The sequence below is a fragment of the Polypterus senegalus genome, chromosome 5 (genome assembly GCF_016835505.1).
Source record: "Polypterus senegalus isolate Bchr_013 chromosome 5, ASM1683550v1, whole genome shotgun sequence".
In the NCBI taxonomy this organism is placed as follows: Eukaryota; Metazoa; Chordata; class Cladistia; order Polypteriformes; family Polypteridae; genus Polypterus; species Polypterus senegalus.
In genome coordinates this window covers 29,910,338-29,926,281 of record NC_053158.1, presented here as the reverse complement: position 1 = coordinate 29,926,281, position 15,944 = coordinate 29,910,338, and the positions used below count along the sequence as shown (strand labels likewise).

The following is a 15,944-nucleotide window of genomic DNA, read 5'->3' as shown; positions in this document are numbered from 1 at the left end:
GTTTTGCCATTTTGCTGTTCTATTGAATATTAATAAGTAGGCTTCAATATTGTCTGACCTGTGAAGTAACACAAACATCTACTAGGGTCTGAATGATCACACTCTTTAAATAGCTGCCTCCGCTTCCACCAGGCTTGATTGTTGGTTTACCACTTGTACTCATAGTTACGTGACTTGTTCAGCCAGCGAATGTGCAAAGGCTGCGAGGTCCACCAAGTCTGTCATCTCTCCATTGAAATCCTGCTGATTACGCCACTGTATAATAAAAGAGTTGGGCACCAGCTTGTAAACCCAGTTTAATATCCCAGTGATGAAAATCAAAGAAAAATTTTTAAAAATGTGGTAAAGTACTTAACAATGCTGGTAGAGTAGGGAGCCCTCATTGAAGATGTCTCTCATGAAGGTCCAGTTGTGAATGATGACCTCGTTCTGTCTGTAGGGTGTATTTATACTGGAGTGGAAGCAGAAGAGGCAGAGCTAATAGACTGTCTCTGATGGACATGACTTCATCAGTCCCCTGGAGGGTTAACATCCATTCTAAACTCTTAAAGTTACTGGTTGTTTAATGGCATTTTATGGTTCTTTACTGGATTATGTAGTTTCTCGTACAACTATGACTTGCTCAAGCATCATTACATTCTGGGAAATGTTCATTGCATATGAAGTTGGTCCTTTGTGCTTTGAAAAACTTTCTAATACGTAGAAAAAACCTGAAATGTTTAATGTTTTGTAGGCTACCTAACAGGACGCTAACAGATTAAGAAAATCTGCATGTGTTACTGTGTGTAGAAAGAGTGCTTTTAAAAGCAAGAGCCATTGGAATTTCACAAATGTGCTACTATCTGTTCTTGGTTATTTACTATATGGAGCTTGTTTTGGATCTAAATAAATAAATGTTATCTGGAACCTTCATGTGGATGGGTCATTTGTAAACCAAAAATGGTTCCCCATTGGATTACATATGAATCATTTTCATGGTGGCGCAAACTATGGCATTGCTCAGAAGAGCCACTTTGGCACTTTTATTTTAAAGAGTGTAAGGCAAATTGGTTTATTCCTAATGTCCCATTCAAACTCTTTTCAGTAACAACATTTAACCTGACACCCATGAGGTAGACTTTTGAGGTTCACTATATGTTACTAGTAATAGTGAAAAATGGCTTTAAATAATCAAAACATGAGAAAATGATGATGGTGATGGAAATCTTTAAAGCAAAGATAGAGAGCGTGCACACTTCCTGTTCTGAATGTAAGTAATATGAGTTTCACTAGGCAATAGGGGTTGTATGGAAATTCGAATCTCAATTCTTTTGTTATATTAAATAACATTGAGTTGCCCACCAACACTTAGATGTTCTGCGTTTCTCACATGCCCATGACTTCTAGTCAGAGGGGACATCAAACTTGATGAGGGCAGTTGCTGATCTTGCCACCTGAGTATGTCAGATCACACAATTAGAAATTTCAGACTGCATAAGGACTTTGCAGCATAGTTTTACATTTTCAAAGTATGGTGGTGCGTTGCTTTTTCTGACGGCTAATAACGTGCTGACTGACAGAGACAGCACCCATGTGTGGGAGTTTAGCCTTAATCTTTGCCCTTTTTTTTCTTTTTCAAATTTATCATGTTATGTAAACCATGGCACATCAGGCAGACGAGTCTCTCTTCTGAAAACTGCTGGAAAAGTCATGTAATGTGACACAGCTTTTTCGTTGTAAATACATAGGGGAATGGCAGTGCTTTGAGGTGAACGTCCTCATAACTGTTTACACAACTATATACAATAAAGTAGCACTTCTTTAAACGAGAGTTCCTTTTGTTACAATGTAGAAAGACGCTAAATCATACCCATGTGGCATACAGTACATGTATGTGTGTGCTACATTCCAATAAAACCTAACAAAATCTAATTATAATTTCTGGATTGATACCAAAACATAGAAGGCAGGAAGTAACAGCTTGTTTAATGAAGGTAGCTGTCTAATTAAAAGCAGACGTTGGTTGGCATGAAGACCTGCAGAAACGGTTTTCCTCAAGAACTGAAGTGATTCAAGTCTTTTTGAAAAAAGGAGACGGGCGACTTTGAAAAACACCAGTTATTGGAAAATGTTTACTAATTGATTAATAAACCAAAGGTATATTTGATTGAAACAGCATTGTAAAAAGAATGAAGTCTGATCCAGGATCAGGTTCAAGGTAGGACTCAACCCTGTGGTAACACCAGCCCATCTCAAGGTCATACCTGTTAGGTTAGCTGGTGTCTCTAGAAAGTTCTGGTAGGTGGTTCTGGGGGTTGACCCGTTCAGGGTTGTGTTCACTCTGATTGGACAGTATGTACCCTGATTACCCAAAACTGGATTAGCTGGTTAGGAAATGAATAGATTTATATTATCTATAGAAGTGGATCGCTGTCTCAGTGAAATTTTCCCGTGTCCCCTTAACTTTCCCCGGTGGTCTATATGGTTTCCTGCCAAGCTGCATGAATTTTTGACTAATGGAGGTTTCTAAATTGGAAAAAGTGTGGCTTTCTGGGTGAATGTGCCCCGCGCTGGAGTGGCGCACGAGAGCAGAAAACGCATGGGTGGCTGTATGAATAAAAAAGTTCAAATTTGATTTTTTTTGTGGCGTAGTTATTTTACATACAAAAGAATATTATAGTGGAATACACGGTACAAATGTTGCACAAGCTACAATATTTTACATGTTGGATTCATTTCTACTATTTTAGGGGAAGCTACTAGAGTGTGATGAAAAAGAAATGACGGGGGTGAACACGAAGTTTTATTATTTTTATTTTCTGATTCGAATAATACAAAGAGGTCATGAAAAAAAGCCTTCTCAAGGTGAAGATCTCCTTTATATGAAATCGAGGCATCAAGTGACAGCCCAGAAAGACAGCGCAGCAGCCACGCTATATAAAGCCGCAGCCGGCACGCCGCTAGCCTCACTTCGCCTATTGGCTCGGTGAGAAGCGGCGCAGTTCTTACCGGTGAAACCTTTCAAGTCGTCCAGTTGCCGCTCTGAATAAAAGAAGGCAGCGTGCGCCTGCTTTTTATCAGGTATCCTGCTCATCTGAAACGTCTAGTGGACAGCGACAAGCAGAGCTGCTAGGCTGGTTAGGTTAATTGGTGACTCCAGACAAGATTAAAGAACAGTCACTGAAGTCGCTTTATTAAATTGTTACATTTTATTCAACTGACTCTGCTCTAGTCGGACCACTAAAGAAATTCCCTTTACTGTTTAGCACCTTATCGTGTGTGCTAATGCGTTCTTAATACACATACGCGTCTGAAGTAGGCGGCAGCGCTTTCTGAATTCACTTGATAATTAAGCTCATCCTCCTGACTCCGGACAACGTTTGTTTCAGGAGCCCAAGCACATTAAGTAGCCTCCCGCATTCCGCAGTGATCCTTCTCTGTGCGGTGATCCTCTTGTTTGAGCCGCGCGGGCACCTCACATCTTCTTCAAGATATGCCGCTGTCATTTCTACCAGCACTGGTGCTGTGCTTTGCAGTTTACGCTGCCAGGGCATGGACAGTCACGAACAGCACGGACCACTCGCTGGAGACAGCTGGTAGCTTCAAGGAGACTGCTTCAGCCGTGGACTCTGGGAGCATCTCCAAAACCCGAAGGAAGAGATACATTTCCGAAAACGATATGATTGCTATTCTAGATTACCATAACAAGGTCAGAGGACGAGTCTTCCCACCTGCTGCTAACATGGAATACATGGTGAGTTGAATAGAACACTTAATATAATAAATAGACATCGGAGGCAAAAATGGGGTGTTTCTTGGTTTACGTACAGCATGGAAACATATTTTTGTTTAAATAAGACGGCACAGTGGCGCAGAGGTTAGTACTACTTCCTTAAGGACTCAACGTCCTAGCCAAATACGGCGCTGATCATTCTCAGTTTGGAGTATGCACGTTCTCCCCGTGTTTGGGTGTACAGGTTTCCATCCCAAAAAACGTTCAGGTTACAACAGATTAACTGGCCATTTGCAATTGGCACTGCGTGAATGTGCCTCTGCGATGTATGCCCACGTTCCCACCCGGAAACCTTTAATTGGTTTAACTGGGTTTGAGTAATGTTACATTAACTTTTTAAAGTTCCATAGAAAATCCAATGTCTTGCATTAAAACGATTCATGAAGTATTCTATTAAATGTACATGTATATACTTTCCGTAGTTAAATGCATATGCACTTATGGGGCATATCTGCACATTAAATGAACAAAATTATTTATCTATCTATCTATCTATCAATTGCATTGGGTAATGAAAAATGTATCTATCTGAAGTTTGTCCATATGTGTCTATTTGGAGGTTGGAAAGAGGCAGAAATAATAAAATCTGTCAATCTATTTATATTATTCCATATCTGTTTTGTATAATGTATCGTCTGTCTATATATCTATGTATCTATCTATCTATGAGAATGCCCGACTTCTTGGCAGGCAAGCACATAAAAAGTGCCATGCCGGTTATCAAAACTAGAAGTTGCAACTGCATAAATGGGATATCTTTACAATACAACAATTAGAAATTACTTTAGTATGTTGCTCTATTATACAAAGCTACATACGTTACAGACGGACGGTGCACAGTGTATATGCGTTTACAAGTGGTCGAGTGTTGTAAGGCGCTATATTTTATTGAACATATTTGTATCCAATGTTATATCAACAATGTTTGTGAAAGAATAGAGACGGCAGATCCAATATAACGTGCATTATTAATTGTTAACATTATTACCTCTTATTTTTATAAGTATTTCAAATGTGTACTTTTCGAATTAAAGCGATGTCATTAGAAGTACAAATGTTTCTAGGGTGGTGATTCGCTCTCTTCCATTTCCTGCTTTGGTGCACTTTCTACTATTGTTGGTCAATTTATTTTATCGTGCTTTTCGACTTGGTGTATGTTCTGAATTGAATGTTTAAAGTACTTCATAACACAAACTGATGTATTATTTATATAACGGTGACAACACATCATCTGAAGGTGGTACAGTAAGTGCTCTGCATTTCCAGCAGCCTCAAAAGCTGATTTTATGGTCACACGCCCCCTTAGACGTAAACACACTGCCCCGCAGATGAGGCCTCCCTGTTCCCATCTGGTACTTGTTCGGAATTCCCAAGGCGGTCCCGAGCCTTCTCCCAAGGGGGCTGCGCCTGCTTAGCGTGATATGCAAAGGCGACCACCTTATTTAATGCCTAACCCACACGGACTGGCACAGTTCGGTGAGAGGAGCCCCAGTGTCTGCCTAATCTTTGAACTCCCCATCCAATCAGGGAGCGTGCGCTTATCTACCTTGACGGGAGACACATGGCGGGCGCTCGTACTCGCGGTACTCGCAACGGGAACAAAGCAGTCTTTACTGTGACAGGGCAAAGATGTCAGATATATAGGCAATTATAACAATAATAACAACAGCAATAGCACCCTTGGCGACTACTTCACAGTGGGCTACGAGCCGCAACGGTGCGCATCGGAAATCGCAGTCTGAGGAAGCAAAGAGACAACTTCATCAGCGAAGAGCAGCTTGAAATCCTAGCAAAATAAACAGTGGTGTGGATTTCATGCTTCTTGGAAAAGAACTAAAGGCTCCAGCACCGTTCTGTATACTGAGTTTTAACTGGGTAGATTGCTGCAAAGATTAATGTCCAGTGAAACGCCATAACAAGTCGTGTTAGAAATCCTGATGAGAAAAACACACGTAAACATTGTATTGGGGGAGCTGTAAGGCTGCTTTTGAAATGTCCTTTTTAGTGGTTATTGCGCTACTGTATTATGATGTCCTAATTATTTACAGCGGATTACTACAACTGGTCACAATAAAGCACCAGGTAGTCACACATTTGTCTCGATAGACTCCACATCCCTGAATAGGATTAAGGTGGTTTGAAGATATTATCTGTTGAAAAAGCTCTACGTTTTGTAGAATTCTGATTCATTTTATAACTGAAACATTTTAGGGGTTTAGTGAATTTTCAAAATCGTAATGTAAAATTCATTTACCTTCCTGAATTAATATGACATTTTTTTTTTTTTAAATGCTTGTATTTATGGATTTTAACATTAATGAAAATGACAAAGTTTTTCAATATTTAGAATAAAGTTTGCAAATACAGTAACGATTTTAACATTCGGCAGCCTAGAATTCTTTTACCAGGTCTTCAAAGCAACATATATAAAAAAAAATAAACAGTGGCCAGCAGTATTCCATTGGGTGCCGTTTAGGTGTCATTTTAGTATCTCACAATCCCTTCTGCCTTCAACAGCTGGACTGCAGCTTGAGGAATCCAAGACCACCAGGAGTCAGCAAGAAAAGGATCCAAAACATTTCAGAGAGACTAGAACTCAGGGAAGCAGTCCATCCAAGTAGGATGAAGTAGAAGTAGAAGTAGAAAAAACTCTCGTCCATATTAACATATTAGCTGCAAGCTTTTAGTTTGGAATTGATCAAGTGTGTACCACTAAGGGAAAAGTCTCAAATTGCGAAGCTGTCTGACATGCCCAAAATACAACATATCAGCTTGGAGAGACCTCATTTTATTACTGTGTGCGAGGTGTTACCAAATGATAGACACTTCCCTCCCCAACTTATGCAAATGTCAGTTTAGCAGGCATCACTATTTAGAAGTGGAGTTTAGAGATTTACCATACATTTATTGTTTCTGAAATGAACATATGTTTGCAAATCATTAGGAATACATAAGGGGATATCTCGTGGAAATGAAGAGTCCAGTTGCAATAGAGAGTTGAAGTATCGGGCGGCACATTGGGAGTATGCACTGATAACAGCATATTGCAGCACTGGCTTGAGATCCGAGTGCATCGGGTGACACCTCAGCAGCACACTGAACAGTGTGAGGATTTTTATGGCGGCTGGAGTGCCAATCCTGCCTCCAACCCCCAAATTTTCCCTGTAAGTTGGAGGACCTACTTACAGGGCTGGACGATGATTAACGTCATACTCAGCACAAGCAATTGCAGGTTAAGGGCCTTGCTGAGGGGCCGAACGGGGTAGAGTCGCTTCTGGTATTCACAGGATTTGAACCCTACCCCTCAGAGCCACCACTCCGCCCATCTAGTGCTGATGATTAATGACTCTAGGAACCAGTGTGAGGTTTGCATGTTCTCTCCCAATCTGTGTAGGTATCTTGCCTATGACACATGCAGGGTGGTCCAGGTCTAATTCTGCAGATCCAGATCGTCTGGATGACTTTGATTTATGCGGCGACGATTCCAGTTCGGCGGAAATACGATTTTTCATGTCGTCAGTTCGCACACTTCTCGATGGTCCCGGATTTTTCGGGTGGTTTTCTGTGTAATAAACTTAATAAGTTATAACGTGATGAAAATTGTATAATTAGATCTGGACCACCCTATATGTTAGTAGTACAAAGTATAGTGATTAATGCAAAATTAAATATACAGCAGAATCTCTTTGTTTTGTTTTTCAAAAAAATTAAAAAGATAAAATAAATGTTGTTTCACTCTTACCATCACTCGTGCCATTCACACAAAAAGAAAAAGGTGTTTGGTATTTGTCTGGAAGCGTTTTCATGCATTATTTCTGAATGTGCCTGCCTGTCATTTAATCTTATATATAAATGTCTACACGTGGAAATGTGTGTGTCTGTCCGGCCCAGAAGTGAAGGGTGGAGTCGGGGTAAGGGCTTCGCCTCTGAGGAATTAGAAAACTCGCTTAGCTGCTAATAACACAAGCGAGGCGAGCATGTCAGCAAAATGAAACCTCAGAATAGGGACAAAGTTGCTTAGCCGCTTACATCGGCATAACAGTATTCCTTTTACTTTTCCTCCCGCCGCTAATGCACAAGCGATGCAAGCACGTCGGCAAAATGAATCCTCCTAGCAGAGAGATGAACACAGTAGTTCCTTTCAATTGTATGACATCTCATCTCATTTCATTTTTTTTCTGATGATTTCAACAGTTTCTAGGACCCCAGGCTTTTTACATCAGAGGCTTACACAGCTAGTATTTAAATAAAGATCTCTAGTTCAAAAAAACAAACAAACAAACAAAAAATCACGGGAAGTGTGCATATCTCCATCAGTTGCTTGGTAATGACACTTGGCAGAGGAGACTTTCTGTGTGGTTAGATTTCCTGTGGAGAGAACACAGTAATGTGCATGATGGTGTGTTTAGATGTTTTATTTGTATGGAAGAATGTGCAGCATGCTACTTTAAAAAAAATGTACTGCACTCTACGTATGGTGCTGATGTGAATGACAGACATAAATAGAGTTGATTTTACCAGTGTGGCATGGATTACATGCTTTATACAGCTGTAGAAAAGAGCACAGGTGAACAGAGAAATGGGAATGTGGCTTTAGGAAGCAGTATTTCATGTTTAACACCTACAAAAAAAAATGAAACCCAAAACCAAATCTTTAGTGGTTTTGGTGTTTCACAATTGCAAAATTGCCTGCTCAATAAAATTTAGTGTTAGTTTTGTGAAACCACGTGGATCAAAACTTGCCTGTTTCACTCACCACTACTTGTTAGTTTACTTGACACATCTAAACTGGTGTTGATAAGATTTGTGTCCACAGTTGGCCCCATTGTGGCCAACGCTGCCAGAGGAGGTTTTTACCTCACCATACTCATCTAATGGATTAGACAGATTTAGAAAATGATTGAAGGGTTTGGCGTTATGAAGCATTTCCTCACAAGATTACTCTTCATACTGCAATTCTATCCAATCATTTTAGACCTCTAACAGTAAGCGCTATCCACTATGTCTGGGAGCTTGCGCTGATAGCGTGTTTCCGCACATACCACATGACAAGATTGGGACCCGAGTGCAGTGAGTGAAGCCCCTGCACCACACTGGAACAGGGTGAGGGTTTTTTTGCGGTGATTGAAGCGCCAATCCTGCTGCCAACCCCCAAGTTTTCCCTGTTAGGTGGAGGACCTACTCTATATTATGATGATAAATTATATAAAGGTAATAAACACTGGGTGCCAGGAATATATAGACTTAGTCTTCCTTTGGATAATATCATGTCCTCTCAGAGGAAGGGTGATTTGTTCTAGTAGGGTTTGTGGTAGGTCTTATTTACAAGATGGACACTGTGACTTGCTTTGTGATTCCCTGTGGTTCAACAATAATCTGATTGTGAAAATTAATTTTTAAAGTAAAGCCAGAGCAGACAAAATAAGGGAGTAAGGAAGGATATAATCCTTGGGAGTGGCATCATGGTGCAGTGGTCAGTGCTGCTTCCTCACAAATCCAGTATCGTGAATTCTGTGTCTAGTCATTGTTGTGTGGGTTTTACTCCAGATACTCCTATTTTTTCTCCTACAGACCCAACAATGTGTGTGTTAGATTCAACTGCGATCCAGTGTGTGAGGGTGTGTGCAGGAGTGGCTGATGCTCCACTCAGAGTCTGCTCCTGCCAAGGCAGAGGTTTGGTCTACTTGTCTGTGTTGGTGGTGGTGGTGCTTTTGTTATTTGTTATAATATTTCTGTGTTCCTTAGCTTCTGCGAAACTGTGAAATCTATCTATCTATGATATAGTGCCTCTCACATCTATCTATCTATATATCGGGGTGTGCAAAAGCAGGTTTACAGGGTCACAGGATCTGCTGGAGCCAATCCCAGCTAACACAGGGAGCAAGGCAGGAACAAATTCCGGGCAGGGCGCCAGTCCACTGCAGGGTTTACAGTTATGAGTATGCAAAACACATAGTATATTCTTGTATTACTATTTATTAATTATTGTAGTATTTATTCATATTAGTTGTCTTCTTCTCCTTAAAGCTATTGAGTTAATAAAGCTATTGTAATAATCAACACCTGTATGTCTTTTTTCCATACAAACAACTGTAAACTTTTGATCAGCAGAACAGTCTAGATCCTCTGTACCCAATTGAATTAAGAAGGTTCTAGGAAATTATTTCTGTTATAAATCCATGGTATACATTTTTGAAGGGTAATTTAAAAGATACCAGGCGGTACACAAGGACATTTTCTTACTAACTATACATAACATAATGTATTGTGGAGCATTGTCCAGACACAGACAGGCAGACACCGATAGTTCTTCACCCAACTCACGTTTAATCATTCCCTTCAATATTTACAGTGCACACAACCCCCAAAACTCCCCCAAATTCCAGGCCTCTCTATCCAATGCCTCCTCTTTGTCTCTGACCGCCTCCGCTCCTCACCTCCCGAGCTCTGTCCTCTTCTACCTGACTCCAACCATCGAATGGAGGGAGGCGGCTCCCTTAATCCTCACCCGGACATGCTCCAGGTGCCTCCTGATTAGCTTCTGCCAGCACTCCCCAGTGTGGCGGAAGTACCAGCTGCACACCCGGAAGCGGTCCCTGGTCTTCTTCCCCCCAGCACTTACCACACCCACCAGGGCTCCAAAGGCATTGGGGCACCCCCTGGCGCTGACCACGGGCCCCTATAGGGTTGAGCTTCCAAGCTCAGTTCCCGTGGTCCCCAAAGCCACCAGGGCAGTCATAAGCCCTCCTCCGGTCCTCTGGGGCATCCCGGCTGGCAAACACTCCCAGCCACCTGTGACAGCATATATGCACATTTACTGTTCTGGAGGTCATTTTTGAGGGAGTTGGTACTTCCACTGCTATGAGTCACTTCATTACTGGTATGAAGACCTGAGTCCTGCCTGGCCAGCCTAGCAGTCAAGCCCCTTAGCTAGATGGAATAAAGGGGATCTCCTTTACTTCTTGAGATGATTCTCTACTAGTGCTGGTGTAACATGTGATAGGTTCATGTAAGTCTTGTTTCACAGCTTTCAACCTAAAGACTTAAGTGGTATGGTAACCACCAGGGCCTGTGTTCAGATCCTTCATTTTGTAAATTATCTGTGGTCCAAAAGTAATAATGTAGATCACTTAGCTGTTTAGGAGTTTAGCTGTTTTCGATGTGAAAGCTTGTTATGGTTCATTAATGATACCTCTACTACAGAAAGACTGTTTGTGTAGCAGAGATGAGAGCACCAGGCATGTTGTGTAATGTTAAGTAAATGCTCATTATAAAGGGAGGCAAATACAATAAAAACAACACTGAAGATAAAATCCCAGGTGATCATCGCTACTCAAATCACTCTAGTGACTGATGAGCCACTTCAGACATAACTGATGTGTATAATCCACGTAGATGATACAATGACAGACATTTTTGCAGCAGTATGCTCACCACAGATTAGCCATTAGGTGGTGAAGTGGTACAGAAAGATAGCCATTTATAGGCAGGGGATGATTAGGGGCCTGGAATGTCTAGGCCTCGGTAGACAATATAGCCTGGACATTAGGATACACCCTACTCTTTATGAAGAATGCCCAGTGATCTTTTATAACCACAGAGAGTCAGGACCTCGGTTTTATGTCTCATCCGAAGGACGGCACCAAGTTCTACAGCACAATGTCCCAGTCACAGCACTGGAACATTGGGATCTGCATTCCGAAAACAGGGTAAGTGCTCTCTGCTGGCCTCACCAACATCTCTTCCAGCAGCAACCCAAGTTTTTCCTAGATGGTCTCCCATCCAAGTACTGGCCAGGCCTGAACATAGTTAGCTTAAGGTAGATGACCTGTTCTGAAGTGCATGTGGTATTGTCTTGGAATGGGTCAAAAGAATTCATATGTTCCAGCAGAGGCAAATGCCACAAACTCTAGTAACCTTCAAGACAAGATATAAAATAAAAAGTTATATATAAAATGCAAAACCTTTCTGAGTAAAGGCAAGCAGTATTTGGAGAAACCTTCAGTTGTCGTTAATGGCATGGAGTTTTGTTTTCTATATTTTAAGGAGCGGCACATTGGCACAGTAGTAAGCGCTACCCCCTCTAGGCTCTGTGAAGCTGGGCTCAATTTTCAGTCCGGTAGTGTTTTGTGGAATTAGAATGTTCTCCCTGTGTCTTAAGGCCTTGTCACATTACACAGTTTTTCCAGTGATTTGCAGTCACAGAACTTTATTTACATAATCATAGCATGTCTGGAGCAGTCGCATCACAATCCCATGACCATCCTTCATGTAGTCTAAGATCCTTACAACTCAACCCCACCAGTCTACAACTCACCCTGTGAAAATCAAACAGGTTTGATTTTGCCTTAACGTCATAGTGGCGGGCCCTGTGTGCGTCTGTGAATTGACACCCATTAAGTGCTCACCCATAAATAAAATACATATAATGGAACTATGAGGAATAAGGAACACTCCAAACAAAAGAGAGACAAATCTGTGTGATGGCTTATGTTTTAAGTAAATTTGACAGAAAGAACAAAAAAAGACAGAGATTGTGATGAACTCGCTGTATTTGTAAAACCTTTGGCATGGGCGCCAGCTTTATTAGACAGCACATTACTGGCTGTCAGAAAAAAGGGACAATCTCACAATGTTTTGGAAATGTGACGCTATGCTGGAAATCATTATGGAATTGTTTAATTTGTCATCTCCTGCGATTTTTAGTCATGTAATCTTACATCCTCAGGCACTGACATCAGTAATTATAGTTCTCAAGTTTGACATCACCTCCTACCAGATGTCATGTAATATGATACCAGCTTTAGTAGGCTTTCTCCAGTTTCTGGGGTTTTCTTTTACATTTCTGTGATACATAGTTAAGTTAAGTTAACCAGTGACTCCTCATTTCTCCAATATGAATGAAAGTGGGAGTGTGTGCTGAGTGTGCCATGTCATGGACCTGCCTCCCTCTGGGCCTGGGTCTTGCCTTGAAGTCAACTCTCCTGGGTCATAGTGACACTTTAATTAAATGAGTGAATTCAGAAAGAGGATGAATAAGAAAATAACTGGCAAAGGAAGATCAGAATCAGAGGAGCAGAATAAATCAGCGACCTTGTGATTTAAAGTCAAGTGCTCTGTCCTTATGGCCACACTGCCTTATGGAAGATACAGTAGTGGCCACCAATGATACCACATTCTCCTGTTGTTCTTTGTCTCACTGTACATTCCAGATTTCTACAACATATCCTCTGTTTGCTTAGAGGAGATCTTGATGTATCTCAGGCATGTGAACTGCATGATGTCCAATCAGTTAATCAGTCACTGAATCAACCAATACATATATTGCATGGTAGAAAGTATCATCAAAAACTATAGATGAAGATTAGTTCATAAGTTAAAAATATACAAGGCTTAAATATTAGTTGTTGAATAAAGTATGGAATAGAATATAAGTTGGTGGACATTCATGGGTACAACTAGGTGACATAAAGAATGGATCTCAATTGATGTGGTAGATGTTTTGAGACAGCAGGAAGACCGTTATCCTTATCAAGGGCAGTGCTAACCTAATCACATGGGGATCCAGTTAATGAATTAAGAATCAAGTGTTTGTGAGATTGACTGACCGATCAACGCACAACAGCTTTGTGAATATAATACCAGACTGTGGAAATAAAGTAGGAACTAAGTTCTTAGGTGAAGCTTTTGATATATTGCTTTTTCTAAATCATAAGCTCTGAGTAGTGTGTTGAATTGGGACATTTTGCTGTTTTCCATCCATCCATCCATTTTCCAGCCCGCTGAATCCGAACACAGGGTCACGGGGGTCTGCTGGAGCCAATCCCAGCCAACACAGGGCATAAGGCAGGAACCAATCCTGGGCAGGGTGCCAACCCACCGCAGGACACACACTAGGGCCAATTTAGAATTGCCAATCCACCTAACCGGCATGTCTTTGGACTGTGGGAGGAAAACCACGCAGACACGGGGAAAACATGCAAACTCCTCGCAGGGAGGACCTGGGAAGCAAACCCGGGTCTCCTAACTGCGAGGCAGCAGTGTTACCACTGCGCCACCGTGCCACCCCATTTTGCTGTTTTTTTTTTTTCTTAAATTATTTTTTTTCTGTTGTCCTGTTGTTTCTTTTTGGAAGCTTTGAAAATCAGATAATGTTGATACATTGGTGTCTTACATGAATATAACAGCAACAACTAAACAGAATTGTATTATCTTTATTTTTTGAGTTTGCCAAATTGCCTTTTAATAAGCTCCACCATTTAGTGGCTGTGTAATGTAGAACACCATTTTTGGGGGCTTAAATTCCAGCTCTGTACCGCATTCTTTGCAGCACCTGAGGTTATGGATTCAAATTTCAAACAATTTCTGTGTGTGTGCTTCTAGTAATAAATGTCTTTTAGTTACCTACTTCCAGCAGTTCTTCTTTTGACTTCCTTAATGGTTTAGAGCTTAGGTTTTGGTGACAGTACATCTTTTGGTCAGTCACTTCAGGCAGCTCCCCTCTTAATAGCATTTATGGTTTATCACTCTGGATTTGCTCTGACCTTTGAAACAGACTCTCACTACAGTTTTCTGAGCATACACCTGGTCTGATTACCCAAGCCCTAGTTGCTCGCCACATTCCACCTCATCTACAGAACAGATAGTGACTGAGAGAATAAGACTCCAAGTACAAGTATCCAAAATACTGAAACTTTCCATTGAGGGGTTGCAGGACTCACTCTCTGTGACAAAATGAGGAACACAGAAAAATTGGAGAATCTTGGAGTGCAACAACGGCTTCTCCGTATTGAAAGAAGCAGTTTAGTTGATTTGGGCATGTAGTTGTAATGCATCTTTGGTGGTTCTCAAACTGGAGGAGTATAGGAAAAGACCTACTGGAAGAACATCCATGGGTTTCCCTATCACATGATGGTGGGATTGTATTGCTTAACTGTCTGAGAATTCCGCAGAAGGAGTAAGAAGAGGAAAGGATGGCCTGTCCAGCTCAGTGTGTTTCAACCGCAGTCTAGATAGGCCAAGTGAAAGTGAGGTGAACAAAGACTGCCATCTGAAGACACCATATGTCTCATAGCTCAATGTGAAGTAAGAAGAACAGACGGATATTCCAAGATTCATAATTAAACACCAGATTACTTGATAATAGCTAGTAGATCAGGACTGTTGAGAATAGGAAAGGTGTTTAGTCATTGCATTTGGTCTAATATATTTGTTATTGGTATTTTGAACCAATTGTGCTTGTTACGTTTTTGATCAGGATGAGAAGGTTTGATAATAAAGTTTGTCATCTTATATACAAATACTTTCAGAGCACTAGTTTTATCTGGTTAACTAATGGCTATGTGGTTGTAAAATTTCACTTGTATAGTTTTAAAAGATGTATTCCCATTATGTGATTGCTTTTTCTCTCCGTTTTTATGTTTTCATAATATCAAGTTGGTGTCATATTATTATTCTAACCAATTTCAACAGGATCAATTAATTTGTTTTGAAAAACGTGTCATCATGTTAAATTACATGCTTAGTTTCTCTTAGGCAAATGACATTTTTTGAAAAGATCATCCTAGCAATGGACACCTACTATTTGGATGCAATAAATAACTCCGTAAATGAAGACACCAAGAATGGATGGCCAGTGACAAAACAGTCAAAGAATAATTTCGGATTTCCAAAAAATATTCCAGACCAAAAGATTATTCAGGAATTGTTTTTTACTGGATGCCTCTTTTCATACCTGAAAGTCTGTACAGAGAAGTTGAGTGAGATTTGTTCTTACCCTCAGTCCAGCCTCAGTCACCATTCAATGGCCAGAATTTCATCAAAATAAGCAGATGGTTGTAACTTTCAGGTTCTTTTACTTTCCCCCTAGTTCTAGCATTACATATTCTTCTTTGCCGTACTCCCGGCTTCTGGTTCCTGTATTTCTCCACATTATTCTGGCTCAGTTTTTTTTGCAACAGCAAGACATACCTGTAAACTTTCTTACATAAAATGTCTGTGTTTAAACAATGAAGGTTTCTTTCAGCTACCCTCTCTATCAAGGTTCCTTTTCATCCCCTCTCTCCTTATAGGAAGGTACTCTCTTTGGGTACCATTGTTATTAAGTCAGGTCAGGCATTTCACTGGAAACTGGCAGATCCTCCTTTTTTCATCTCTGAAAAGCATCACTTCT

General features: G+C 40.8%; 1 protein-coding gene across 1 annotated transcript in view; it reads left to right on the top strand.

Moving 5' to 3' along the window:
- Positions 1–2,966: 2,966 nt before the first annotated feature.
- LOC120530178 (peptidase inhibitor 15-like) overlaps positions 2,967–15,944 on the top strand; it is a 30,904-nt gene continuing 17,926 nt past the window's right edge. The window contains exon 1 of the mRNA XM_039754417.1: positions 2,967–3,733. Coding sequence (XP_039610351.1) covers positions 3,473–3,733 — 261 coding nt within the window. The 5' untranslated portion in view covers positions 2,967–3,472. The remainder of the gene's footprint in view (positions 3,734–15,944) is intronic.